Consider the following 26725-nt stretch of genomic DNA (forward strand, 5'->3'; position numbering starts at 1 on the left):
TCTTCCTCTTCACCACTTGTGCCCCACCCCAAGGCCCTTCTCTTCAGCCAGGCCCCCAGGTCCTAGTGGATGTATAACAAAGAATATTTGGGATTTATTTAAAATTGCCAACTCTCTCACTCATTGGAGGGAAGCACTTCCTCATATACTCCCTCATCCCTGTCTCTCCCAAATATTGCTTTGTCTTCAGGAACACACACGAGTACCTGATACATTGGACTGGCAGATGTGCTGGATCACACCATGTCTTACTGGATCCCGTGCTTAAGAATATGCCCACACACACACACAGCAGTTTGTCAGAAGCCTCTCCTCCGAAAGTCTCTCTTCCTATTGCTTTGGAGTTAACAAGACTTAGATTTGAGTATAGGCTCTGCTGCTTTATAGAAATGGTATCATGAACAAATGACTTAAGTTTGGGTGCATTAAGTTTCTTTTCTGTATAAAGGGGGAGAATACCATCTATTTTGCTGGTCTGTTGTGAGGGCTGCTTTTAAAGTCCATAGCACACTGACAGGCACACAATAATTATTCAATAATGTATGCTATTCTATACTCTATTTTCTCATCCTATAGATTTTTTTTTTTTTTTTTTTGAGACGGTCTCACTCTGTTGCCCTGGCTAGAGTGCCATAGCACTGTGAATTTTTTTTCCCCACTATCTCCTAAATCATTCTGCAAGAAAATATCATACAGTTCAGAACTGGTACAGACATAAAGTATTAAATCTTAGTTTGCAAATCTTAAGAGAGATTTCATAGTAAATTGATAACTATATTTTAGCTAAATAGGGATTAAGTTAATGTGATGCCTCCATGTTAGAAATTCTTTTAAATTTAATTCTGTGACTATCTGAGTGATAAATATAAAGAAATTTTGAGTCTAGTCTCAGCTATAACACTAATGGCTATAATTTACTGGACAAGTCTCAAATTACCTCTGCCATAGCTTGCTTTCTACACTTTCTAAAGACAGGGTCTTGCTGTGTTGTCTAGGCTAGAGTGCAGTGGCATCATCAGAGCTCACTTCAACCTCAAACTCCTGGGTTCAAAGGATCCTCCTGCCTCGGCCTCCCAAGTAGCAGGAATTACAGGTGTGTGCCACTATGCCTAGCTAATTTTTTCTATTTTTTTGTAAAGGTAAGGCTGTTCTCAAACTCCTGGCCTCAAGTGATCCACCACCTTGGCCTCCCAAAGTGCTAGAATTACAGGCGTGAGCCACTGCACCTAGTCTACTTTCTACATTTCTGAGATGGGGACACCACCGTCTACATTGGTAATTACAGTGGTACTAGAATTACTTGGGCATGGTCATCATAGCCATTTCCAAGAGGAGAAACTTAACTATGGAAGAAGAAGAAGGAGGGGGAGAAAGGGAGAAGGGTGGGAGGAGGAGAAAAGGAAGGAAGGAGGGGGAGGAGGAAGAAGAGGAGGAACAAGAAACAGTTTAAGGAATTAAGATTAACATTTGTCAAATGGATTCTTTTTCCAGTTTTCCCTTATCTCTAGGAAATGATAGTAGAGAACACATGTTCCTCATTTCCCACTCCACCCCCAACCATCAATACCTATAATACTTATCTGAACAATGTTTTGAAAATGAAATAACCTGTTATAGTCGTGTTTTTTATAAACTTTCATACACATCTGCCTCTGGCTATCACACCCTTAACATCTACCATCTTCCATTCATCACCAGCTTTTTGGAATACTATTAGAAGCTTCTCTACTGACTCCTGTCTTTTTCACTAGTTTTTCACAAACTAGTTTCTGACCACTTCACTCAAACTTACCTAACTAAGGAAGGTCCCAATGACTTTCTAATGTCTATTCTAAAGAATTCTTTTTGAACTCCAACCTTCTCAATCTGTCTATAGAGTATGACTGACATTGATGTTCTCTCCTTCTCTAATTTTTTTCCTGACTTTTTATTCTCCATCCTCTCTGCTAACACTCTCTTCTACCTACTCCTTAAACACTGATGTCCTCCCTCCAGGGTTCCATCCTCCACGTTTTGCTCTTCTCACTCCTGGGAAATCTCACTAGCATCTATGGTTTCATGCTGACTCCATTTACAAGGCAACTCCTAAGCCCTTATCTCTAAGCCTGGATCTAAGCCTGGATCCTAAGCCTGGATCTCTCTGGGACTCCTGACCTATCTACTAGATATCTCCATTTAGACCTGTCCATGCCATCAGCACCTAAAACTTACTGTCAAAACTGGCATGTAGCCTTCTCCTCCCTCTTAAACCTCTTTTCCAAGTTATATCTTTGTATATTAATATGTAAGCTTCAGCAGCAGCCACTCAAGCAGATTTCTCATTTTGTTCCTTCTCATTCGATTGGTTCAGCCTCTAAAAAAGGGTTTCCCTTGGCCGGGCAGAGTGGCTCATGCCTATAATCCTAGCACTCTGGGAGGCCAAGGCAGGAGGATCGTTTCAGCTCAGGAGTTCAAGACCAGCCTTAGCAAGAGTAAGACCTCATCTCTACTAAAAACAGAAACAAATTAGCTGGACAACTAAATATATATATATATATTAAATTAACTGGGGGTGGTGGTGCATGCCTGTAGTCCCAGCTACTCAGGAGGCTGAGGCAGAAGGATCGCTTGAGCCCAGGAGTTTGAGGTTGCTGTGAGCTAGGCTGAAGCCACGGCACTCTAACCTGCGCGACAGAGTGAGACTCTGTCTCAAAAAAATAAAATAAAATAAAATAGAGTTTCCCAAACTATAGTCCTTGGAAGCCACTTCCATGGTATAGCAATAGGTATTTTAAGAAAAAAATTAAGGTTCTATGATCAAATAAGATTGGGAAATACTGGGTTGAAGCAGGACCTTCAACATGGTAATTTGCCTTGTAAGTCCCAAAGGCAGATATAACATAAAGCATTTCCCCAGTAACTCAGAAGCCTTTTTTTCCCCCCAAAGGTCATCTTGTACCATAAGTGTTCCACACTTTGGGGAAGTGCCATTCAAATATTTCTTAAATATGTTCTGTCCATCATCATAGCCATTGCCTCAGTTAGGGAACTTCTCTCATCTAGTCTACAGTAGGTTTCCTGCCTAGGATCTTTGCTCTACCTTTGTTTACCTTTACATGGTAGTCAGTAAGCTCCCCAAAATGTAAATCTCTTTCAATTTCTTGCTTCAAAATCCCACAAAGCCATCTCAGTGCCCAAATTATAAAATCCAAAATTCCTTAGAAAAGTCAAAGGCACTTTGTGATCCAGTCTCTGACCCTCTTTCCATGTTTACCTCACATCAGTCTACCTGATGCTCCAGGCATAATAAACTAGCTGTCAATTCCTGATGGTGTTATGCTAACACCTTCTGGCTTATGTACATAACTGTTCCACTGCCTAAAATGTCATCTACCTCTTGTTCATCTGAATAACTACTACTCATCCTTTAAAATTCATCTCCATTGGACCTTGTTTTTTTTGAGACAGAGTCTCACCCTGTTGCCCCGGGTAGAGTGCTGTGGTATCAGCGTAGCTCACAGCAATCTCAAACTCCTGAGTTCAAGCAATCCTTCTGCCTCAGCCTCCCGAGTTGCTGGGACTACAGGTATGCACCACCATGCCTGGCTAATTTTTTCTATATATTTTTAGTTGACCAATTAATTTATTTCTATTTTTAGTAGAGACAGGGGTCTCGCTCTTGCTCAGGCTGGTTTTGAACTCCTGACCTTGAGCCATCCGCCCTCGTTGGCCTCCCAGAGTGCTAGGATTACAGGCGTGAGCCAACGGGCCCAGCCTTCCAGTGGACCTTTTTTCATGAAGCCTTCTATTCTTGTCACTACTTCCCATTCCTCAGTCCGACAGAGGAAGGTGCCTCACTGGTATGCACCCAATGCACTTTCTACTGTAGCACATCTTTGAAATTATCTGTATACACATCTGTTTTTCAGCTAGACTGTGAACTTCTTGAAGATTAAAGATATTTATTCCTGCTAATAGAGCCTACTATTGCTCCTGGAATCTAGTAGGCTTTCAATAAATGCTTGGTGAATAAATGAATATATGTATGGAAATATATAGAGAGAAACATATATATAATCTTTATTTCAATATTATTTCTTTGGGGAATTTCATTTTAATTGTAGAAAGTATATGTTTTATCCCTGAGACTTTAGGGTATTGACAAACTTTTTCTATAAAGGGCCAAATAGTAAATGTTCTAGGCTTTGTGGGCCATGTGACCTCCGTCATAGCCATTCAACTTGACTGCTGCTTAAAAGCAGCCATGGACAATACACAAATGAATGACTGTGGCTGTGTTCAGACAAAACCTTAATTACAAAAATAGGCAGTGGGCCTGATTAGGCTCACAGTTTGCCAACCCCTGGCCTAGAAAATCCATCACACCCAAATTATCTCAACTGGCACCCTCTACTACAGTTGCTGAAGCTGTAGGCATGATACTAGGAAGACATAATCACCCTCTAAGAATGAACCGTCCATCCAATATCATTACCACTAGCCACATGTGGCTATTTTGAGCACTGAAATGTGGCTAGTCCAAATTGAGATGAGCTTTAAGTGTAAAATATACATTTGAATTGTGAAGATTTTGTATGAAATAAAAAAATTTAAAATATCTCAATTATTTTATACTGGTGACATATTGAAATAATATATTTATTTGATATATTGGGTTAAACAAGACATTAAAATTAGTTTTACTTGTTTCTTTTTACTTTTCTAAATGTGATTACTAAAAAATTTAAAATTACATACGTGGCTTCCACTCTATTTCTATTGGGCAAACACTGCTCTAAGGAAGAATAGTTACAAAAGAGATAATGCCTAACAGATTCAAACTCTTTTCAGTACTGCCAGTGAAATACTTTACCCAATTATTAAAGTCTTTCTACTCAAATATGCTGTATATCTTGATTTCTTTCTATTAATGGTGCTACTATTATCTTTTACATAAGAATTAAAGGTCAAAATCTTTAACTCTTTCTTCTTCCGTAAGTTATGTATTTTACCAATTTATTTCATTATCTCACTTCTTTCTCACTTTTTCTGCACTATATTTGGCCCTCATTTTCTCAGCTGAATTATTGATAGTCTTCTAAAAGGACTTATTTCTTCCAACCTCTATCCATGATCCTGATACATGATTATATACAAAGCTACTAGATTAACACTCCTTAACGTTGTGACTCTCTCATGTTATATATATACACATACATATAAATTTATGTATATATATAAGTTTATATATATATATAAATTCAGTGGCTCCCATTACACACAAAACAATGTCCAAACTACTTGGTCTTGCTCTTGAGGCCTTCTAAAAATCTCATTTTTAACTTAAACAAGGAACCTTACTTCCTCTCATACCACTCAAGTCAGATGTAGGGTGGTAAATCAAATTTAAATGGCCAGTTAAATTTGAATTTCAAATTTTAAAAAAGTTTAGTATATAATTTTAGCATATTGCTTGAGATATATTTGTATTAAAAAATTATTCAGGCAAGGTGCAGTGGCTCACACCTGTAATCCTAGCAGTTCAGGAGGCCGAGGCGGGCGGATTGCTTGAGGTCAGGAGTTCGAAACCAGCTTAAGCAAGAGCGAGACCCCGTCTCTACTATAAATAGAAAGAAATTAATTGGCCAACTAATATATAGAGAAAAAATTACCGGGCATGGTGGCACATGCCTGTAGTCTCAGCTACTCAGGAGGCTGAGGCAGGAGGATTGCTTGAGCCCAGGAGTTTGAGGTTGCTGTGGGCTAGGCTGACGCCGTGGCACTCTCTCTAGCCTGGGCAACAAAGCGAGACTCTGTCTCAAAAAATAAATAAAAATAAATAAATAAAAATAAAAAATTATTCATTGTCTGAAATTAAAATTTAATTGGGTACCTATGGCTGGGTGCGGTGGCTCACGCCTGTAATCCTAGCACTCTGGGAGGCCCAGGCGAGTGGATTGCTCGAGATCAGGAGTTCAAAACCAGCCTGAGCAAGAGTGAGAGCCCGTCTCTACTATAAATAGAAAGAAATTAATTGGCCAACTAAAAATATATAGAAAAAAATTAGCCAGGCATGGTGGTGCATGCCTGTAGTCCCAGCTACTCGGGAGGCTGAGGCAGCAGGATTGCTTGAGCCCAGGAGTTTGAGGTTGCTGTGAGCTAGGCTGACGCCAGGGCACTCACTCTAGCCTGGGCAACAAAGTGAGACTCTGTCTCAATACAAAAAACAAAAAAAATTAATGTAATTGGGTACCTAGCAACCCTAGCTAAATGAGTGCATTCTCTATCTCCCAAATATTGTACTCCCATATTTACTACCCATGCACCTTTGCTCATACTTTTTTTTTTTTTTTTTTCCGGAGACAAGTTCTTGCTGCCTCCCAGGCTGGAAAACAGTGGTGTGATCATAGGATAGCTCATCGCAGCCTCAGACTCCTGGGCTCAAGTGATGGTCCTGCTGCAGCTTCCTGAGTAGCTAGAACTATAGGCATGTGCTGCCACACCCAGATAATGTGTTTATTTATATATTTTCATTTATTCATTCATTTATGAGACAAAGTCTTGCTCTTTCGCCCCAGTTAGAGTGTAGTGGTGTCATCATAGCTCAGTGCAACTTCAAACTTCTGGCTCAAGTGATCCTTCTGCCTCAGCCTCCCAAGTAGCTAGGACTACAGGAGTGTGCCACCATGCCTGGTAAATTTTTCTGTTTGGTATAGGCAGGGTCTCACTGTTGCTCAGGCTAGTCTTGAACTCCTATTCCCCAGCGATCCTCCTGTCCTGGCCTCCCAAAATGCTAGGATGATAGGCATGAGCCACCACACTTGGCACCAACTAAGTTTTTAAAAAAATTTTTGTAGAGACAGGATCTTGTTATAGGATTACAGGTGTGAGCCACTGCACCTCACCTTCTCACACATTTTAAGTGCAATAATGCATGTAACACGAATTCAAGGTTGCAGTGAGCTATGATTGGGCCACTGTATTCTAACCTGGATGACAGTGAGACCATCTCTAAAACAATAAGAGCAAAAAAAAAAAAAAAGCCCTTAGATGACTATAGCCTCTAGCTTCTGACAGACAAGAAGATATAATGTGCTCAAAAAAATGAGTTGTAGGCCGGGCGCTGTGGCTCATGCCTGTAATCCTAGCTCTTGGGAGGCCGAGGCGGGCGGATTGCTCAAGGTCAGGAGTTCAAAACCAGCCTGAGCAAGAGCGAGACCCCGTCTCTACTATAAATAGAAAGAAATCAATTGGCCAACTGATATATATATATAAAATTAGCCGGGCATGGTGGCACATGCCTGTAGTCCCAGCTACCAGGGAGGCTGAGGCAGGAGGATTGCTCGAGCCCAGGAGTTTGAGGTTGCTGTGAGCTAGGCTGACGCCACGGCACTCACTCTAGCCTGGGCAACAAAGCGAGACTCTGTCTCAAAAAAAAAAAAAAGAGTTGTAATGTTATCTATAAAGGAAGAAATTCTTATTAAATGATACCTGAAATATATTTAGTTATAAATTTGTCAGGTAGAGATAATATAAATTGTATACTTTAAATTTTATAAAACTTTTTTCTTGGCTGGGCATGGTGGCTCAGGCCTGTAATCCTAGCACTTTGGGAGGCCGAGGTGGGGGGGATCACTCAAGGTCAGGAGTTCAAAACCAGCCTGAGCAAGACCCCGTCTCTACTATAAATAGAAATTAATTGGCCAACTAAAAATATATAGAAAAAATTAGCCGGGCATGGTGGTGCATGCCTGTAGTCCCAGCTACTTGGGAGGCTGAGGCAGGATTGCTTGAGCCCAGGAGTTTGAGGTTGCTGTGAGCTAGGCTGACGCTATGGCCCTCTAGCCTGGGCAACAGAGCCAGACTCTATCTCAAACAACAAAAAAAAACTTTTTTCTTAAAAGGACTTTGAGGCCGGGCGCAGTGCCTCATGCCTGTAATCCTAGCACTCTGGGAGGCTGAGGTGGGAGGATCGCTCAAGGTCAGGAGTTCGAAACCAGCCTGAGCAAAAGCGAGACCCCCATCTCTACTAAAAATAGAAATAGGCCAACTAAAAATATATAGAAATGGCCAGGTGTGTTGGCTCACGCTTGTAATCCTAGCTCTCTGGGAGGCCGAGGCGGGCGGATCGTTTGAGCTCAGGAGTTCGAGACCAGCCTGAGCAAGAGCAAGACCCTGTCTCTACTATAAATAGAAATTAATTGGCCAATTAATATATATAGAAAAAATTAGCCAGGCATGGTGGCACATGCCTGTAGTCCCAGCTACTTGGAAGGCCAAGGCAGGAGGATTGCTTGAGCCTAGTAGTTTGAGGTTGCTGTGAGCTAGGCTGACGCCAGGGCACCCACTCTAGCCTGGGCAACAAAGTGAGACTCTGTCTCAAAAAAAAAAAAAAATATATATATATATATATATATAAACTAGCCGGGCATGGTGGCACATGCCTGTAGTCCCAGCTACTCGGGAGGCTGAAACAGAAGGATTGCTTGAGACCAGGAGTTTGAGGTTGCTGTGAGGTAGGCTGATGCCATGGCACACTAGCCTGGGCAACAAAGTGAGATTCTGTCTCAAAAAAAAAGACTTTAAGAAACTCATTTTATAATTTATATAAATAAGCATGCAAATAATCTGCTTATATAAACATGCAAATAATCTGCTCAGTGAAAACCTTACCTTTTCCTATGTTTTACAATGATCTCTAAAATTCACAATCAAATAGTCAAATCTGATTTTTACAGAAAAAAATTATCTCAAGCAATGGTGAATACTATGTTCACCATTATACAGAAGACTCAAATGGGGCTGGTCCAGGTGGCTCACGCCTGTAATCCTAGCACTTTGGGAGGCCAAGGCATGAAGATTGTTTGAGACCAGGATTTTGAGATGAGCCTGAGCAACACAGCGAGACCCCTATCTCTACAAATTTTTTTAAAAAATTAGCCAGGCATGATGGCATGAGCCTGTAATCTATTTGGGAGGCTGAGGTGGGAGGATCACTTGAGGTCAGGAGTTAGAGGCTGCAGTAAGCTATGACCATGATACTACACTCCAGCTTAGGCGACAGAGCAAGACCTTCTATTTAAATAAATAAAGATATACAGATAAAGCACTTTGGTTTACCATATTATAACAAACTTCAAAGATCCAAATGTTTGCTTCTATAACTCCAACAAATTTGGTTTTGTTTTGCTTACCCTCTCATATGCTATGACCGTCTCAAGCTAGTCTATACAAGCTGTAATGGAAAACAGGTTTTAAGGTCATAAATAACCAATTTCACATAGGTCTTTCTATGAACTACAAGTGTTTTCATTTTTTAAAAACTCATTTATAAACGTCCCCCATAAAACTTACTTCCGTCCTCCTGATAAATTACTTTGTTTGGTTTCTCTTTTAAAAGTTACTGGGATGGGGGTATAGTGAGGATAAAAAAACAAAAAGTAAAATAGTCATAGCTTCCACATTGGTATAGCACTACTACAGTATACATTAGTATAGCACTACATTAGTATAGCACTCTCCAGGCAAAAAATAATTCATGTGTGAAGTGAATTATTTTTCTAGTTTATATTGGTTAAAGGAATAATATTGGAATAAATCAAATATGCAATATCTTAGTTTCCAAGTCAATAAAACACTTTCCTTTACAAAGTCTCTTTTTTTTCCTACTCCTAACCTCCCCCTACTCCTCCCTCCTTAATATAAAATACTGGACTCAAGACTTGATTATAGTACTAGTGAGTGAATAAAAGCCAGTTAAATGATGTTATCTGAACATACTCCAAACTAATCTAGGTTACTGTAGGAAAGGGCACTTTAACAGAGAAGCACATTTAAATTAAATCCTAAGACCAATAAAACTATAAAAATAAGGGAAATATTTAAAATGAAATGATTCACAAATGTTTTTAAAGAATGATGTTAAAACTCAAACCAAGAAACTACTAATTTAACACATTTAAACATTATTTGGAAAAAAAATTCTAGGTTAGACTACTCAAAAGCAAATCTCAGGGCTTGCTAAATGTGTAAATGTGGTAAATTCTCTATGCCACAGTTCCCAAAAATTTTGACTAGACTCATTCATTAAACAATGGTCTTTTGCTTTAAATTGTTGTATTCCCTATATATTTTGATAGTTTTTTTGTTTTGTTTTCCTATTTTAGTTATTGGTACAGATTCCTTTGATCCTGGTATATTTGGATAATTTAAAAATTGGGCTTTAGACTTAGGGTCAACAAAGGGCTGGATAGTGAATATTTTAGGCTTTTCAGGCCACATACTATCTTTGTCGAATATTCATGATATTTTTTCCTTAGTCTTTAAAAATCCTTTAAAAATACTCTTAGCACAGCCCCTATAGAAACAGGCTTCAACCAGATTTGCCTTTGGCCATAGTTTCCCACCCCCCAGCTCTACACTATACATGTTATCTTTTTGTTACCATGTCAATTATACCAATATTAATATTTCCTTCTTTCAAATATTTGTTCATGTCACCTTCTCAATGAGGCCTTCTCTAAACACGTTCCTACCTGTTCCTCTATAACACTGTGTAATACATATCACCTAACAGACTTTTACTTATCATCTGATCTTTGTTCTTTCTCTCTCCCCACCCCACGTGAGTTTCATGAAGGTAGATATTTTGTTTTTTTCACTGATGTATCTCCTGCACATAAACCATGCCAGGCATATCAGTAGGCTCTCAATAAACAAGCCTACCCTCACACTTAAAAAAACAAATACTATGGAGGAAATACATATTCTCCAACAAATGAAAAGACATTCAAGGACAAGACCAACAAATATTTTTGTTTTTAAATAATTTCAAATAGTCATAAAACATTTCAAAGAAAAAAAAGTTAAAAATTAAAGCATTTTCTTACTGTTCCACAAAACGATGTTAGTTCTTAGTTTAATTCTCATGAAGTTTACCACTACTTGAGCTAATTTAATAACAAATTTCAATTGTAATTCCTAAATCCCTCTATAAACCTGTTCTGCCTTGTTTGATCTCATCTCTGTGGTCTCTGCCAGTTCAACTCACTAATCTAGTCTGGCAACTTTAAGTTTGGCAAAGCAGGGAGAAGTTGCTTTGCCTCTTCTGTGGTTCCATCTCCCAACATTCCATGTTTATAAACTTCCTAATACTATAATCTTTACTACTTAGTCTCTACCATTTAATAAAACAAAGCAAAAAGCTAGGTTCTATTGAATGTTATACATTATGCTCAGTAATTAGACTTAAAAGTTATTTATAATTACTATATATGATTTTATAATACAATTTTTCCATATATGGAAAGAGATAAGACTTGCCTTATAACCCTGATTGCCAAGGTATTTAAGAAATGACTGAGAATTAAAAAGCTCCATTACCATTCAGATTATGGTTACTATATTTCTAAGATTATTAAAACATAAAAACTAAAAAGGGAAATATTTTCTGTTATCACTGACAAATTGATAATTATCTTAATAAACCATACTACTAATTACACTAATATATATTAACATGGGGGTTAAATCATACTACAGATAACATTAAGACATTCTAAAACCAAATTATAAAAATAGCTGATATAGGAGGGAATGCTTACAAAAATGTGTTTAAAAAAACCATTTATCCAACATGTTACTCTTCACCTACTGTTTTGCTAAGTGACTACAATTCTGCCATTTTTATCTGACAAAGCAACTTTGATCTCTAAAAGAAACTTTTAAAATCCAAGTCTATTGTCAAGGGATAAAACTTAAGGCCAATTCTTTAGACACAACTCTGTACTAAAAATGCTAAGGTTGTGATTTGGAAAAACAGTAGAATAAAGACTGCTATATGACCTTCCAATTTTTAAAAATTATTTTCTACTGTTTTTCTGTTCTAAATTATAAAATCAGATTAAGTTTGGTGGAACTAAAACAGGGCAAATCTCCTTAAACAGCATTTACAAGAACCAAACATTCCCTTTTTTGTGCTTATAAAAGTCAAGTGACTTCCAAATCGCGACTTTTTACCACATACCCAGGAGGATAACACGGCCCAACACATCACACGCCCCATTTATCTAGTTCAAGCGAGTAACATAACGTGAGAAACTGCACTGTGTAATTCCTTTATTTTCTGCATATTAGTGCTTTACCAACACTACAACCATAAAGAACACAATTCCAAGTACTGTACTTTTTAGTTTGGGGAGACCACAGTCTACAGACTCATTTACTTATATTAAACAAGATTAACCTCATTCAAAACTTACTGCAATTTATAAATTCACATAAATACATAAATTGATGCAATTAAACAAATTTCAGGATCTTAGTTTTTAAATTCTTAAATTATAACTTTTTCTGCAGGCGATAATTACCTGCTCCATAATCACCAATGATTATGGTTCAATTTAACTACATCAATTATAAACCTTTTATATCCTTAAATGTAAGTGAAAATTACAATTTCTTACCAAAAGGTTTAGGGTTTTCCAAACTTCAAATATTTGCTCCCCCGCCCCTTTTTTCAGACATTTCAAATAAACCAAAATAACATCTCACCTGCAACATTCAATAATATCAATCACTTGATGTATAAAATTTTAACTATGCCCCCAGTTATTTTAAGACACAAAAAAATGGCTGCCTACCAATCTGTCTTCACAAGTTAGAAATACTACATTTAAGAATTAACATGAGGGTTTCAAGTTTCCTCCAGTTTAGGCATATTTATACCTTTGTGCTTGTTTTGTTTCAGGATGTTACTATAGCATTGATATTTGGATAACCCATGTTTATGTACCTTAAAATGTAATCATTTAAAATACTAAGAATTACATTTATGGTGGAGCTTTGGGAATTTTAAAAAGCAACCAAAATGTTCTTAGCTGTATTTATCAGCCTCATTTCTAGAGATACTTCTACTAAAGTGAAACAGAAATTTATACTTTAGTTGCATCTTGAAATAAAAAATCTCTCTGCACCAGCAGGAGCCTGCAACATAGCACCTTTTCTCATCTGCTTTAAGTAGAGTATTTGTCAAGAGTTTTACTTTGATAGTTCTTTTTTTAATAGCCTTATTCATTTTATGTCTTTGGTAAGAGCTCCATTATACAATATGGCCAAAGCTTGAAGGACCAATACTGTCCAACTATATACCTTGATATCCCGCTCAATTTTAGTTTTCAGACACCCTCATAAACAAAACCCACTCCACCTTTTCCTGTATACTGTCTTTGCAGTCTACATTTCTGAAATTCCCTAAGTTTAATTCCTTGAGGATCGCTAAAATTAATCCTTAAGGCTATATAAGAACCAGATGCTACTTCACAATTCTGTGATCAAGCATTAACACTTGGTTCAAAATATCATAAGTGATCTCAATCTAGTTACTGGTCCTAACTAGCTAATCTTGTTAGGATCTGGGTATCACCAGTGAGCACACTGCTTACCCTAATGTAAAAATAAGTTTACATTCATTGTCATCTGTAGGTTCTTTCTCTTCATCCTACTTCCCCTTTGTCATCTCTCAAATCTACACATCATTCATTCATCACATTTCCTTCTTTAAAGGAGACAGTGTACTACTGAACCAACAGGATATCTATTTGCATGAGTTAATCCTATAAACAAAATTAAATATCTTTTATAAAACATCTTTTCCAGTGTTCTAATTAATGGAGATGTGGATCAATCATCTACGAAAAATGACTTGGATCTTCAGCTTAATCAGTTGCTATGAAAACAGGAAATGTGTATTTTTTCAACTAGGTTAACGGTGCATATAATTTGAATAGTTAAATGCTAATGCTTTATTAACAAAGTAAATGGTTTAGTAATTTTAAAACTACTGATCTTAGACATTTGAAACAAGGTAAAAGTATACATTCCAGTTTTGCCCAAAAGTCACTTAAAATATCTACAGACATTTTGTGTGTGGCATACACCATTATTGCTCCAATTTCTGGAAAGAATCATTTTTAAAGTTAAAAAAGAGGAAAAACAGCAGAGTGACTAACTTTTGCAGGAAAAAAAAAATCTGTGTCCTTGATGGGTTACACTTTCAAATTTTTATGCAGCATTAAGTTAGCTATATTAGGGGAACTTGGGTTTTATTCCTACTCATGCATGATGTACGTTTCAGAACTTAATTGCTGACATTGTAAGGAACTTCTTACATTACCTGTTTAACATACTGATGTGCAACTGGAACATATTACAATGATATTACTCATTATTTGCCACTGTGGGCTGAGTTTACTGTACTGGTCTTAGATATAAAAGGTCACATTTGAAATTACTAAGTTAAAGTCAGAACTCATAAGGGAGGGAGGAAACGCCTTAAATATAAAAGACAAACGGCAGTTTGATTAAGCAATAATTTTCAGTTTACTAGATGAAACAGACTTGCAACATAGTCTGCATGAATGCAAAATAAGCCATCTACAGCAAGTGATAAGGAAACTGGGCAAAAAGGAAAAAGCATACATTGGGGAAAAAAAGATTTTCTCAAAATAAAGAAAAAAAAATCAAACCATTATTACAAAGGACTTTACCAAGAACTGCTATATTTCCCCCATCCCATTTGCTGTAAGTTAACAAGAGCATCTAGCACTTCGTGTTCATGTCAAATGTCAGATCAGAGCATCCTAACGCAAAGGGGAAAAAAAAAAAAGGGAAAAAGAGAAACAAAAAAGAAAACCCCCAGCCACCCCCCCAAACCGAGAACAGTAACTCCAGAGTTCAAATTCAAGAGAGAAAAGTGGCAATTCAAAGAGGTGATGGTGGCGATAATCCTATGAATGGGTTTTTGATTTCTCTCCTTCCAGGGGATGGGTGGAGAATGCTCATTAGGATTTGTAGTTAGAGGTTAACCATGTGAGCCCCTCATAGAGTCCATCCCCTGAGGTGGCACAGGAGGGCTGCACATACCAGTTCCTGTCCCGAATCCGGGTCAGGCCCAGTTTCTCCTGGATCTCGTGGGGTTTCATGGCATCAGGCAGGTCCTGCTTGTTGGCGAAGATGAGGATTATGGCGTCCCTCATCTCCCGGTCATTGATAATGCGGTGCAGCTCCTGGCGGGCCTCGTCGATGCGGTCGCGGTCGGCGCAGTCCACTACGAAGATCAGACCCTGGGTCCCGGTGTAGTAATGCCGCCAGAGCGGCCGGATCTTGTCCTGCCCGCCCACATCCCATACGTTGAACTTGACGTTTTTGTAAGTCACCGTCTCCACGTTGAAACCCACGGTGGGAATGGTGGTCACCGACTGGCCCAGCTTCAACTTGTACAGGATTGTTGTCTTGCCGGCCGCGTCCAGGCCCAACATGAGGATCCGCATTTCCTTGTTCCCGAAGATTTTGGATAGCACCTTCCCCATCGCGTCGGAGTAGCCGGGGCCGGGGGCATTCAGGTGTCCCGGTTCCCCTCAGGCAACAACGCCGCCGCCGCTGCGAAACCGAAACGAAGCCTTCCTGCCGCGAGGGCGCCCGTGCGGCCTGCGTGGGAGTTGCCTCCTAGGGGCAGAGGCCCGGGCCGGCCGCTCACTCAGGCATCACCGACCGCACAACTTGATTCCTCCAGTCGCCGCTGCCGCCGGGGCCCTGAGTCTGCGCCGGGAGAGCCGCCGCCCTGCTGAGGCGCGGCCCGGCCCGGAACTGCCCTTCCCCCCGCAGGCGCCGCGCGAGCGCCGCCGCGGTTCCCGCTCCTCCGCCTTCTTCTCACCCGCCGCGGGACACTGCGGCCCTCTGGCCCGTCCGCCGGTCCGCGAACACCCGGCTCACCACCGACCCAGGACGCCCGAGAGGCAGCGCGGCTCCGGCGCCCCGTCAGGTCATTGATCCTCGCGGTAACTCGGTGCGCTGCCTGCAGAGACACAGAGAGGGAGAAGGGAGTTACTGTCGGAGCCCCAGAGGGGAGCGGAGGCCACGGAGGCCCGTCTTTCCAGCTCGGCCCGGGAGGTTACCTCCAGCCGCCGCCCCGAGCGCGGGCTCCCTCCGGCCTCCACCTCCTCCTCGCAGCTCTGCCGCCGCCGCTGCCGGAAAAGGCGCCGAGGAAACCGCCTCACTTCCCCTCCCGACCACGCAGGCGCAGCAGAGGCCGACCGTTCGGACAAGAGCGACCTCTGTAAGGAGAGCCGCTCGCGCGCCTAGCATCATGGGCGCCACGCGCCGGAGGGGGCGGGGCTACGGCGTCTCGGAGGGTTCACAGGTGCGGCCCGCCCGGAGCCCGCGAATCTCGGACTCTAACCGGATCCCACCTGTGGCTCCTCCAGAGTTTCCTTCCCTTCCTGCTTTTCCCATCCGCGTTCTGTTCTTTCCCTCCCCGCCCGAACCAGGGGAGCAGATACACTGGGAGGGCTCTACTGTGTTGGCCCCACGGACAGCACGCTCCCACGACGAACTGAGCTGCTTCCAGGCCCGTTCTCAGACCTCGGTGCCCGCCAGATGCTCTGCGTGTTCCCTCCAGCCCGCCCCAGCCTTTGCGCGCCCTCAGTCTCCCCGGGAAGACCTAGTCGCTGTACTTACTTTTCCCCCAACCTCTTCTTGGCTTCTTTTATCCCTCGAGTTCTGTGTTTCCTGAAAGACACGTGAGAGGCCAGTGTTTGGTGTGGACTCTGCCAGCCAGTGCAGCGCTTTTACGGGGCTGAGTTTACTCTGAAGCCCTTCTTTTAAGTGTTTGAGCCACATGTATACGTGTTGTCAGGACCAACCCACGTCTTTGAAAAAAATCACAGTATTATTAAGAGTTCCTGTACCTTGCCGCGTTTTCAACTTTTTAGAAAACGGTAACTTTTCACATTTAAATATCACCTCCTTTCAGTATGATTAATAGTAGCTTCTCACCCACCCACCCATTCTTATCTTTAAGAAACCTAGATGGTATTAGCATAGGATTTAGAATCAGAAAAACTACTTCTATGGCCAGAATCTGGACACTAAACCTTGCTGAGTTTATCTCCTATGTAAACTGACCTTGCTTACTACACCCCACTTGAGGATTAAATAATGCAATATTTGTGGAAGGTTTTAGGTAACCTTTTTGTATCAAATGCTTAGTAATAAAGTTAGACTTAACGTAAAAGCCTAAATATCAATTGGAGAAAAAAACAGTAGTTTTTTCAAACAAGGATGCTATCACAGCATATGATAACATACTATTTTTATGTCATAATTTAAGAAAATTTGATAGCAGTAGATAGGTTAAATGATAACCTTATAAAATTCAGCCTGATTCATGTGCCCACTGTGCCAAAAAAGAAAGAAAAAATAAAAATAAAATAAAATTCAGCCTGAAATAAACTTAACTAATATTCTAATAATGATCTAATTTACTACCTACTTTAGAATGTACTGTCATAAAACTGATAGGATTTGGAGGCAGAAGATTGAAGATCGTGTCACCCCTCCATTTTATAGCTGTGAATCCTTATATCTCCATCTTTGTGAACTTCAATTTCTTTATCTGTAAAATCATGAAGAGTGATAATATCACTAATGAAAATAGTCACCGTTTATTGAGTGTTATGGCAAACACTGTCTTAAATACTTTAAATATTTTAGTCTGCACTGCAATCATATTAATTAGCTTTGAGTGTTAACATTTTACACGTAAGGAAACTCAGGGTCAGAGAGGTTAAGTAATTTTTTGGTGGACACAGAACTGGAATTAAATCATTAATCTACAGCCCATCCTCTTAACCCCAAAATTATGTCACCTCCTGTCAACCTAAGACAGTAGTTGGCTCATTTACAGTATTTCTTTTTTTTTTTTTTTGAGACAATGTCTCATTCTGTTGCCTGGGCTAGAGTGCCTTGGCATCAGCCTAGCTCACAGCAACCTCAAACTTCTGGGCTCAAGTGATCCTCCTGCCTCAGCCTCCTGAGAAGCTAGGACTACAGGCATGCACCACCATGCCTGGCTAATTTTTTCTATATATTTTTAGTTGGCCAATTAATTTGTTTCTATTTTTAGTAGAGATGGGGTCTCACTCAGGCTAGTGTCAACTCCTGACCTTGAGCAATCCGCAGGCCTTGGCCTCCCAGAGTGCTAGGATTCTAGGTGTGAGCCAACATGCCGGCCTACAGTATTTCTTAAAATGCTTTGTAATTATAAGTTTCCATTAGTAATTGTTATATTTGGAGGAAGAATTTTTTGATATGTGCCAAATAGAAGCAAGTATTGTATTTTCTTCTTTTCTAGTGTAATACTTTTCTCAGAACAGATTCCAGTTTTATGAAGTCGATGGCAAATTTACCTGCTGTACTTGGATTTATTTTTCAATGGAAGATGTGATATCATTAAATACAGATGCAATAGGAAGCAGTAGCATCTTCCTGGCACTCGCACTGTGCTAGGGCTAAGAAATTTATTTTCTAAAGCCATTTTCCATTTATATTCCACCAGAATACAAGCATAATGAAGGCAGGGACACGATGTCCCCAGTGACTATAAGACAGCATGTAGGTATCAAATTCAATCATTATTTGAATGATTGAATGCCTTTTATACTACAGATAAAACAAAAAAGAAAAAGCACATTTTTTGTCCCAATCTGGACATTTGAAGTAATGGGTTACCTGACAAGCTTCATACAGTGGAATATCTTAGAGTATTGGGTATCTAGAGTGATCATTATATAATTATATAAGTAACAAGCATAACAAAAATAATAATGGCCAGAAAATAAACACACAGTTAAACTTAATCATGCCAGTAAAAAAAAGTAAGTATATTTTAATAAAACCCAAACATCTGCCAATGGTAATAATTTAAGGAATTACTAATCATACCCCAGATGAAACATTTTATTTTCTTGAGTTCTTCTTGAAACAATTAACAATTTTAACAGAGTAACACTTTTTTTTTTTTTTTTTTTTTGAGACAGAATCTCAGTCTGTTATCCAGAGTACAGTGCCTTGGCGTCAGCCTAGCTCACAGCAACCTCAAACTCCTGGGCTCAAGCAATCCTCCTGCCTCAGCCTCCCAAGGAACTGGGATTACAGGTGCCACATCACCCAGCTAATTTTTTCTATTTTTAGTAGAGATTGGTCTTGCTGTTGCTTAGGCTGGTCTGGAACTCCTGAGCTCAATAGATCCTCCCACCTCAGCCTCCCGGAGTGCTACAGAGAAACATTTAATTTTAAAAATATTATTTCCACTCAGTGAAATATTTTACAGATAAACTAAAATTTGTGTTTATGAAGCAAAATATTTCATTTCTCTGTTTGCAGTCTGTTTCGCTGTTTTAAATTTCCAACAAATAAAAACTCTTAACAGCCAACTATAAAAAAATTGATCTCTGCTTTTTAACTCACAGAGCTTACACCTGTAATCCCAGCACTTTTGTAGAACAAGGCAGGAGGATCACTTGAGGCAGGAGTTCAAGACCAGCCTGGGCAATATAGCATGACCCTGTTTCTACAAAAAATGTAAAAATTGGCTGGGCTTGGTAGTGCATGCCAGTGGTATAATCCGAGCTACTCAGGAGGCTGAGTTGAGCCCAGGAGTTGGAGGTTATAGTGAACTATGACCAAGCCACTGCACTTTCCCCGGGGCAACAGAGTGAGACCCTCTTGCTAAAAAAAGTAATTCTCACCGCCTATAAATGAGATTTCTCCAACTTATCTATAAACCAGACTTCCTAGAAAATTTCATACTTTCTAATCTGTTCAATAGTCACATATAATATGCTCATAATATTCCTGATTAAAATGCTATCTAATAAGAAAAATATTTACTTGTAAAAAATGGCTTAGACTTTTTGTTTTTAAAATAAGATGAATGTCTTCTCTAACAATAGTAACCCACACTGTTCGCCCCTATTTCTAATTCTTATAGCTCTGAAAAATCACGAATTCTGTAAAACCCTGTCATATATTTCTTTTTATCCCATCCAGTGCCAAAGACAATTCATACCGCATGGCAAAGGTGGTCAGACTATATACGTGTTGGTGATGATTTCATCCCATTTATCATTTTGTTTTTTTTTTGTTTTTTTTTTTTTTTTTAAGCCTCTAAACATTTGGCACCATTTATCATTTTGAACCCTGGCTAGACTTACCCAGAATTGAGCTCTATCTAGTTTAAAGAAGGGATAGATCCCCATAAAATCTATTCACAGTAGAAATAAAGGGTAAATAAGAATCTATAGGCTGGGCCCTGTGGCTCATGCCTGTAATCCTAGCACTCTGGGAGGCTGAGGCGGACAGATCGCTCAGGAGTTCGAAACCAGCCTGAGCAAGATCGAGTTCGAAACCAGCCTGAGCAAGAGCGAGACCCCATCTCTACTAAAATTAGAAACAAATTAATTGGCCGACTAAAAATATATAGAAAAAATTAGCCAGGCATGGTGACATGTGCTTGTAGTCCCAGCTACTCTGAGGCTTAGGCAGAAGGATTGCTTGAGTCCAGGAGTTTGAGATTGCTGTGAGCTAGGCTGATGCCATGGCACTCTAGCCTGGGCAACAGAGTGAGACTCTGACTCAAAAAAAAAAAAAAAAAAAAGTAAAGAAAAATAATTTTCATGTGTAAGTATTCTTGGTATCTTAGTGGATGCATTAAGGTTTTTATTATTTTGAGACAGGGTCTTACTGTGTTGCCTGTGCTAGAGTGCTGTGGTGTCATCATAGCTCACTGCAATTTCAGACTCCTAGGGTCCAAGTGATTCTCCTGCCTCAGCTTCCTGAGTAGCTGGGACTAGCACCACCACACCAGGCTAATTTTTATAAATTTTTTTTGTACAGATTAGGTCTCACTATTGCCCAGTGTGGTCTTTTTTTTTCTTTTTCTTCTTCTTCTTCTTTTGAGACAGAGTCTCACTGTGTTGCTTGGGCTAGAGTGCCTTGCCGTCAGCCTAGCTCACAGCAACCTCAAACTCCTGGGCTTAAGCAATCCTCCTGCCTCAGCCTCCCGAGTAGCTGAGACTACAGGAATGTGCCACGACGCCCAGCTAATTTTTTCTATATATTTCTAGTCGGCCAATTAATTTGTTTCTATTTTTTAGTAGAGGCAGGATCTCATTCTTGCTTAGGCTAGTTTTGAACTCCTGACCTTCAGCAATCCTCCCACCTCAGCCTCCCAGAGTGCTAGGATTATGAGCATGAGCCACCACACCCGGCCCAAATTAAGATTTTTTGAGCAAAGTTTTGTGTACTTTTCTCTACCCTATTGAATTATTGTGTTTATTTGTGAAATCAGGAAGCAGGATTAGATCAATGATTTTTAGCTCTAGCTGCACATTAGATTCACCTGGGGAGCTTTAAAACCATAAAGCCATTTGAACCACACCCTGACTTAATTAAGTCAAGATATCTGGGGTTGAGGGCCTACTCTGATATTTTTTTAAAGGCCTCTGAATGATCCTCATGTGCAGCTAAGATTGAGAACCACTGACCTAACTGCTAAGTTCCTTCCACATTCAAAATTTTATGAATTCTGAATTCAAAATAAACTCTACTTATTTTGTTATCCCTCATCCCCAAAATATATACCTTCATATATATATTTTTGCATAGTATGATGCAATAATACTTTAACCACTAGTATAATCTACCAAAACATTAGACATGTCAGACAAGAGCATAAATATTTCTGAGATTCTCACAAAAAGATATTTTTAAAATGTGCCATAAATATAGCTAAAATTATTAAATTCTTAATAGAACCACTATTAATTAGTACCATGAATAGAAGACAAAGTAAGAGAATCCTTGGCAACCATAGGATGTCCAAGCTCATAAACTCTAATTGTTGTCCCAGTGTTCAAACACCCCTCCTGCTTGGCTTAATCTCAAATTAGGCAGATGGAAAGATGAAAGTGAACAAATAGATATTCCCTTTCCTATCTTTCTGGTAGCTAGGATTTGGGTAAGTGAGCTGGTCTCAACCAATTAACTAATCAGTGTCTTGGTCCAGGCTTTGAATTTTGAGAGATCCAAAATTCCAGAGTTGCTGGGACAAGAGTTCAGAGTGGCTAAGCCCAGAAGCATGGTAGCAGATATCCAGTGACAGAAAGTGCCAATAGTAACAAGCGTTATAGTAAAAGCACCATGGAAGTGTGTCCAAAGACAACGGTTCCCATGACATAATCCAAGCAGTATCCTCTCTCTCCTGTCTGTATAGCGTCCTGATACACTTCCAATAAAATTACTTTTCTGCTCAGTTTAACCAATTTTTACTGACTGTAATTAACCATGAATGGTACATATTTTAACTTAAAGAATGCAAAATAAAATCATTTACCAACGTTGTACAAATTGAACATCTGATTGTGTTAATTTTCCATTATGCAGTCATTTGAAAATGATGTCAGACAAGTAGAATTCTAGAATCATCATCATTTCCAATCTGTGAAAATTATATTCCTTCTCATGGCAGTTTGTGACTATACTGTTTTTATATCAACTATTTAAATCACTAAAATTTTTGGAGTGAGAAACATTATTTCATATCTTGGAGATATTATACCACCCCCTATTAAGAAGCAGCATACAATCTCAGAAATTTGACTTTTGATATCAAAAGAGTATTTTTTTTAAGAGAGTCTTGCTATGTTGCCCGGGCAGGCCTCAAACACCTGGGCTCCAGCAATCGTGCCACCTCAGCTTCCCAAGTAACTGGAACTACAGCCGCACCACCATGTCCTATACCAAATCAAGATTCAACCTAAACTGACAAAGAGTTTACAATATTGATATGCTGAGTTTTGTTTTTTTAAGAACAGAGAGTCTAAGTCATTCAGACTGCTTAATTGACTGAATACTCCCAACCTTGTGATTAAGAAACAATGCATACCGTGTTTATAATAACAGTTGTTGGGCCCTGTGCTATTAGTTACACAGTTGTGATGTTATTGATATGATACAGTAACATACTATACAGCTGTATCTTAGTGCAGATGATGTGTTATTCAGGAAGAAACTCAAAAGGACATCAAAGATCTGAGGGCTAAAATCCTTTATAGTGAGTGATTCCAGCTTAAAATTTCTTAATTTATAGGCTTTGTCTTTTTTCTGCTTTTACTTGTTTTCCCCCATAAATATATGAAGGAAATGGCATATAAGCAAAACACTGACTTCTATTTGGTGAATAGGTCACAACAGTACTAAACAGATTTGCTAATCTAAGGCATTCTGCAATATTAGCTTTCCATATTACTTTTTGCCTCTAGCATAGTATTTTGCATTCTATCTATCTTCCTTACTTCCTAAGTTACTGGTTGGACATTCAGCTTCTTAAAGGAATCCTTCTAATTGCCAGCTTGGTGGGAAAAGCAAGGTGAAAGAACTTTCCAGGTTATAGAACCCAGAAAAAAGAACGAATCTCAACAAAAAGTTGGTAAGTCAGTAAATTTACAACTGTTTATAGATTATAAACTATATAAACAAAATAACTTTAAGTGCTACACAGTCCTGCTTCAAAGAGAGAGAATAAATGAATGATTTTTTTAAATGAGCGAGAAAGCAGAAGAAAAGCAAAAAAGTAGAGAAAGAAGACAAGGAAGGACGAAATGAAAAGTATGAAAAGTAGAAATTAACAATGTCATAAACTGACACCTTAACCTAAAACCCAGTTTTGGGTTGGAAAGGTAAAATTCCTTAGGAAATTATAACCAGGTAAATTCATATGCAATTCCTGCTCCATAACCTTTTTTATTTTGCTTTATAAACACACATAGTATATGTTTCAAGAACAAACAATGGAACAGCTTCTATGCTGTTTAGAACCTTTGAACCGTCAGTTTATAATTGTCTGTAGTAGCTTCTACTCTAAAATACAGTTTTCAGCATAATAACCAAGATTTGTGAGTGTGGAAATGGTTGTAAAATCCCAGGTAAATGTTACACTGTAACCAATTTAACAACAGCTTAGCTTGGCATGATTTATGGGTTTGTTTCCATTTCAAGTAGGAAAGATTTATGTTCCAATAGACTTAGAAAGATACCTACTGGATTATATGTCCACAAATAATCATCAAATAACATAAACCTGCTGAGTTAAAGACTAGCTTCAGGGATAACATTACAATTCCTTAATCTGGATCATTGGTGCTATGACCCTCTCTGGTGACTTAGGGTAATAGTTCCTGTGCTCTCTTCATTGTGGAAAGGAGATCAGCTACCCTGTGTGCCAACTTCCCAAATTAACTAGATCAATGCAAGAAAAGGAAAGGTTTAGAGCCTTTGAAGTAATTTCTGATGTTTGATTTTATTTCCAAATGTAAAAATGGGTCTTTTTGCTGTTTATGATGTCTTTTTAACATTGCAGGAAAAAATAAGTCATCAATTCAGTTTGCTTACAGTGGTAATCTTGGTTATGTAAGAAGGTTGACCTGGAACTTCATAACACTTTTGGTATGGATAAATCTTTAATTGTATATCAAAAATTCTAGGAGTAGAAAAAGTTATCCAATGTGTTGACACTCTTTGGATCTCTTTAGAAACTGCTGCTTCATCCACAGAATACAGGAGTAGACTCCTGGCAGTCCTGGTTTTTCCACATGATTCCTCAACACATGCATCTCTGGCCATACCAACTGGACCACAGGTAGACTCATCATCCTAATTGGCTAATTGGATTCTCATTCTTAATAATTTAGAGTCAGATCTGAAGAAAACCCATACCAGTCTCTCTCTTCCTGGTGGATCTGCATCCTACCAACAAGAGACTGTCACAGCCATATTCTGCTTTGAATACTGGGTGGCAGACAGAAGTTAGTCTTCAAGGAGAAAGAAAGAAGCAGATGTGTGGAGAAAAGCAGATATGAAGCAGAAACCATTTCCCCACATTCTAGACTCTTCCCAGGGTCTATTTGCATTCCAACAAGAGTTTCATGAGATACCCTGTATCTATATGTTAAATTACCTTTCTTTTCTTTTTTTTTTTTTTTGAGACAGAGTCTCACTTTGTTGCCCAGGCTGGAGTGACTGCCATGGTGTCAGCCTAGCTCACAGCAACCTCACACTCCTGAGCTCAAGCGATCCTCTTGCCTCAGCCTCCCAGGTAGCTGGGACTATAGGCATGCGCCACCATGCCCAGCTAGTTTTGAACTCCTGAGCTCAAATGATCCGCCCACCTTGGCCTCCCATAGAGCTAGGATTACAGGCATGAGCCACCGCGCCTAGCCTCTAGTTTAATTTATAAAGAGCACTAAATAGATGTGTGACCTAGTCTTTTGACCTATACCTGAATTGTTTTATAGAGCTCTTAGAGTAATTTAATGCATTCCTTCATGCTATAGCAATGGTTTTATTAATGTGGGAAGAGAGAGGAATATCATGGAATCACTGGAGGGGTTTTTCTTTTCTTTTTTTTTCCTTTGGTATTGTGTTATAGCAAAGAGGGGTTTTCCTGTCAGTATCATTTTCCCAAAACAGCAGGTAATCATAAAAATTAATACAATAGACTTCACTTCTGGGAAGATGGAGTGAGTATACTTTTTTTCAATTTTTCCCTCTTAGTAAAATTTAAAACCCTAAGTATTACAAATAAAAGAAGCACAAGAAGACTCTGCAAGGTGGAGAGAGGAGGCCGACTTGGCTAGGGACCTAGAAAGCCAAGGAATGGCTTAGTAGTGAGTTCCCTGGGTTCTCTTTTTGCCTCATGTCTTCCAAAGTCGGAGCTTTAAGAAGCCTGCAGCCTGGAAATGTCAAAAAAGCCAAGAAAAGCCTTCTCTCTTTAGCCAAAGGACCAGGGAAAGGGCAGCCTAGGAAGACAGAAAACTCCTAGAAACTAATCACTTTAGTCAAACACCAAAGAAAAATCTGTGGTCCCATCTCCACCCATGGTAGAAAGGGCCAAGTGGGGAGCTGTTGACATTTATTGAGGCAAACTTAATGTAAGTAGGGAGTCTACTTGGGCTGAGATTGAGGACTGCAACCTGGGAGCATAGTTTCAAGTTGCCCTGAACATACTTTTAGATTAGCAACAGTTACAAGTGGGTTTCTAAATTGTTTACCAAGAATTTACATTAAAATAATATAAGCTATTGACCTAGAGTGGTGGCTGACACTTGTAATCCTAGCACCCTGGGAGGCCAAGGCGGGCAGATTGCTTGAGATCAGGAGTTCGAAACCAACATGAGCAAGAGCGAGACTCCATCTCTACTATAAATAGAAAGAAATTAATTGGCCAACTAATATATATAGAAAAAATTAGCTGGGCATGGTGGCACATGCCTATAGTCCCAGCTACTCGAGAGGCTGAGGCAGAAGGATCGCTTGAGCCCAGGAGTTTGAGGTTGCTGTGAGCTAGGCTGACGCCATGGCACTCACTCTAGCCTGGGCAACAAAGCGAGACTCTGTTTCAAAAAATGAAAATAAAAAAATAACATAAGCTATTGATGGGCTTCTTTGTATCACAAATTCCAGGTAGGTGAAGATAATGGGTAAGGCAACTAGTCAGGAACAAAATTCCTGTAAACAATTGCCCCTAAGCATGGGTGCGTGTAGGTGTGTGTAGGGTGAGACCAAAGTCCTTTTCTCACCACTCAGGCTTGATAAATTTTGTATACCTCACAGAGCTTGCTCTTATTTTTCCTTTCTCGGAGCCTAGGCTTCCACACTTGCCAGGCCCTATTTATTTATTTATTTATTTTAAGTTTTAGAGATGGGTCTTACTGTGTCACCCAGGCTGGAGTGCAGTGCTGTGATCATAGCTCACTGCAGCCTCCAACTCCTGGGCTCACGCGATCCTCCCAGCTCAGCCTCTGCAGTAGCTAGGATTATAGACAAGAGCCACCACCCCTGGCATGCCAGG

General features: G+C 39.5%; 1 protein-coding gene across 1 annotated transcript; it reads right to left on the reverse strand.

The window, feature by feature from the left end:
- Positions 1-12079: 12079 nt before the first annotated feature.
- Positions 12080-15639, reverse strand: ARF6 (ARF GTPase 6). The gene has a single exon (XM_012758038.3). It carries the CDS (start codon positions 15345-15347, stop codon positions 14820-14822), a length of 528 nt encoding a protein of 175 aa, XP_012613492.1. The 5' UTR covers positions 15348-15639; the 3' UTR covers positions 12080-14819.
- Between the last annotated feature and the right edge of the window lie 11086 nt (positions 15640-26725).

Source organism: Microcebus murinus, chromosome 6 (assembly GCF_040939455.1).
Source record: "Microcebus murinus isolate Inina chromosome 6, M.murinus_Inina_mat1.0, whole genome shotgun sequence".
Lineage (NCBI taxonomy): Eukaryota > Metazoa > Chordata > Mammalia > Primates > Cheirogaleidae > Microcebus > Microcebus murinus.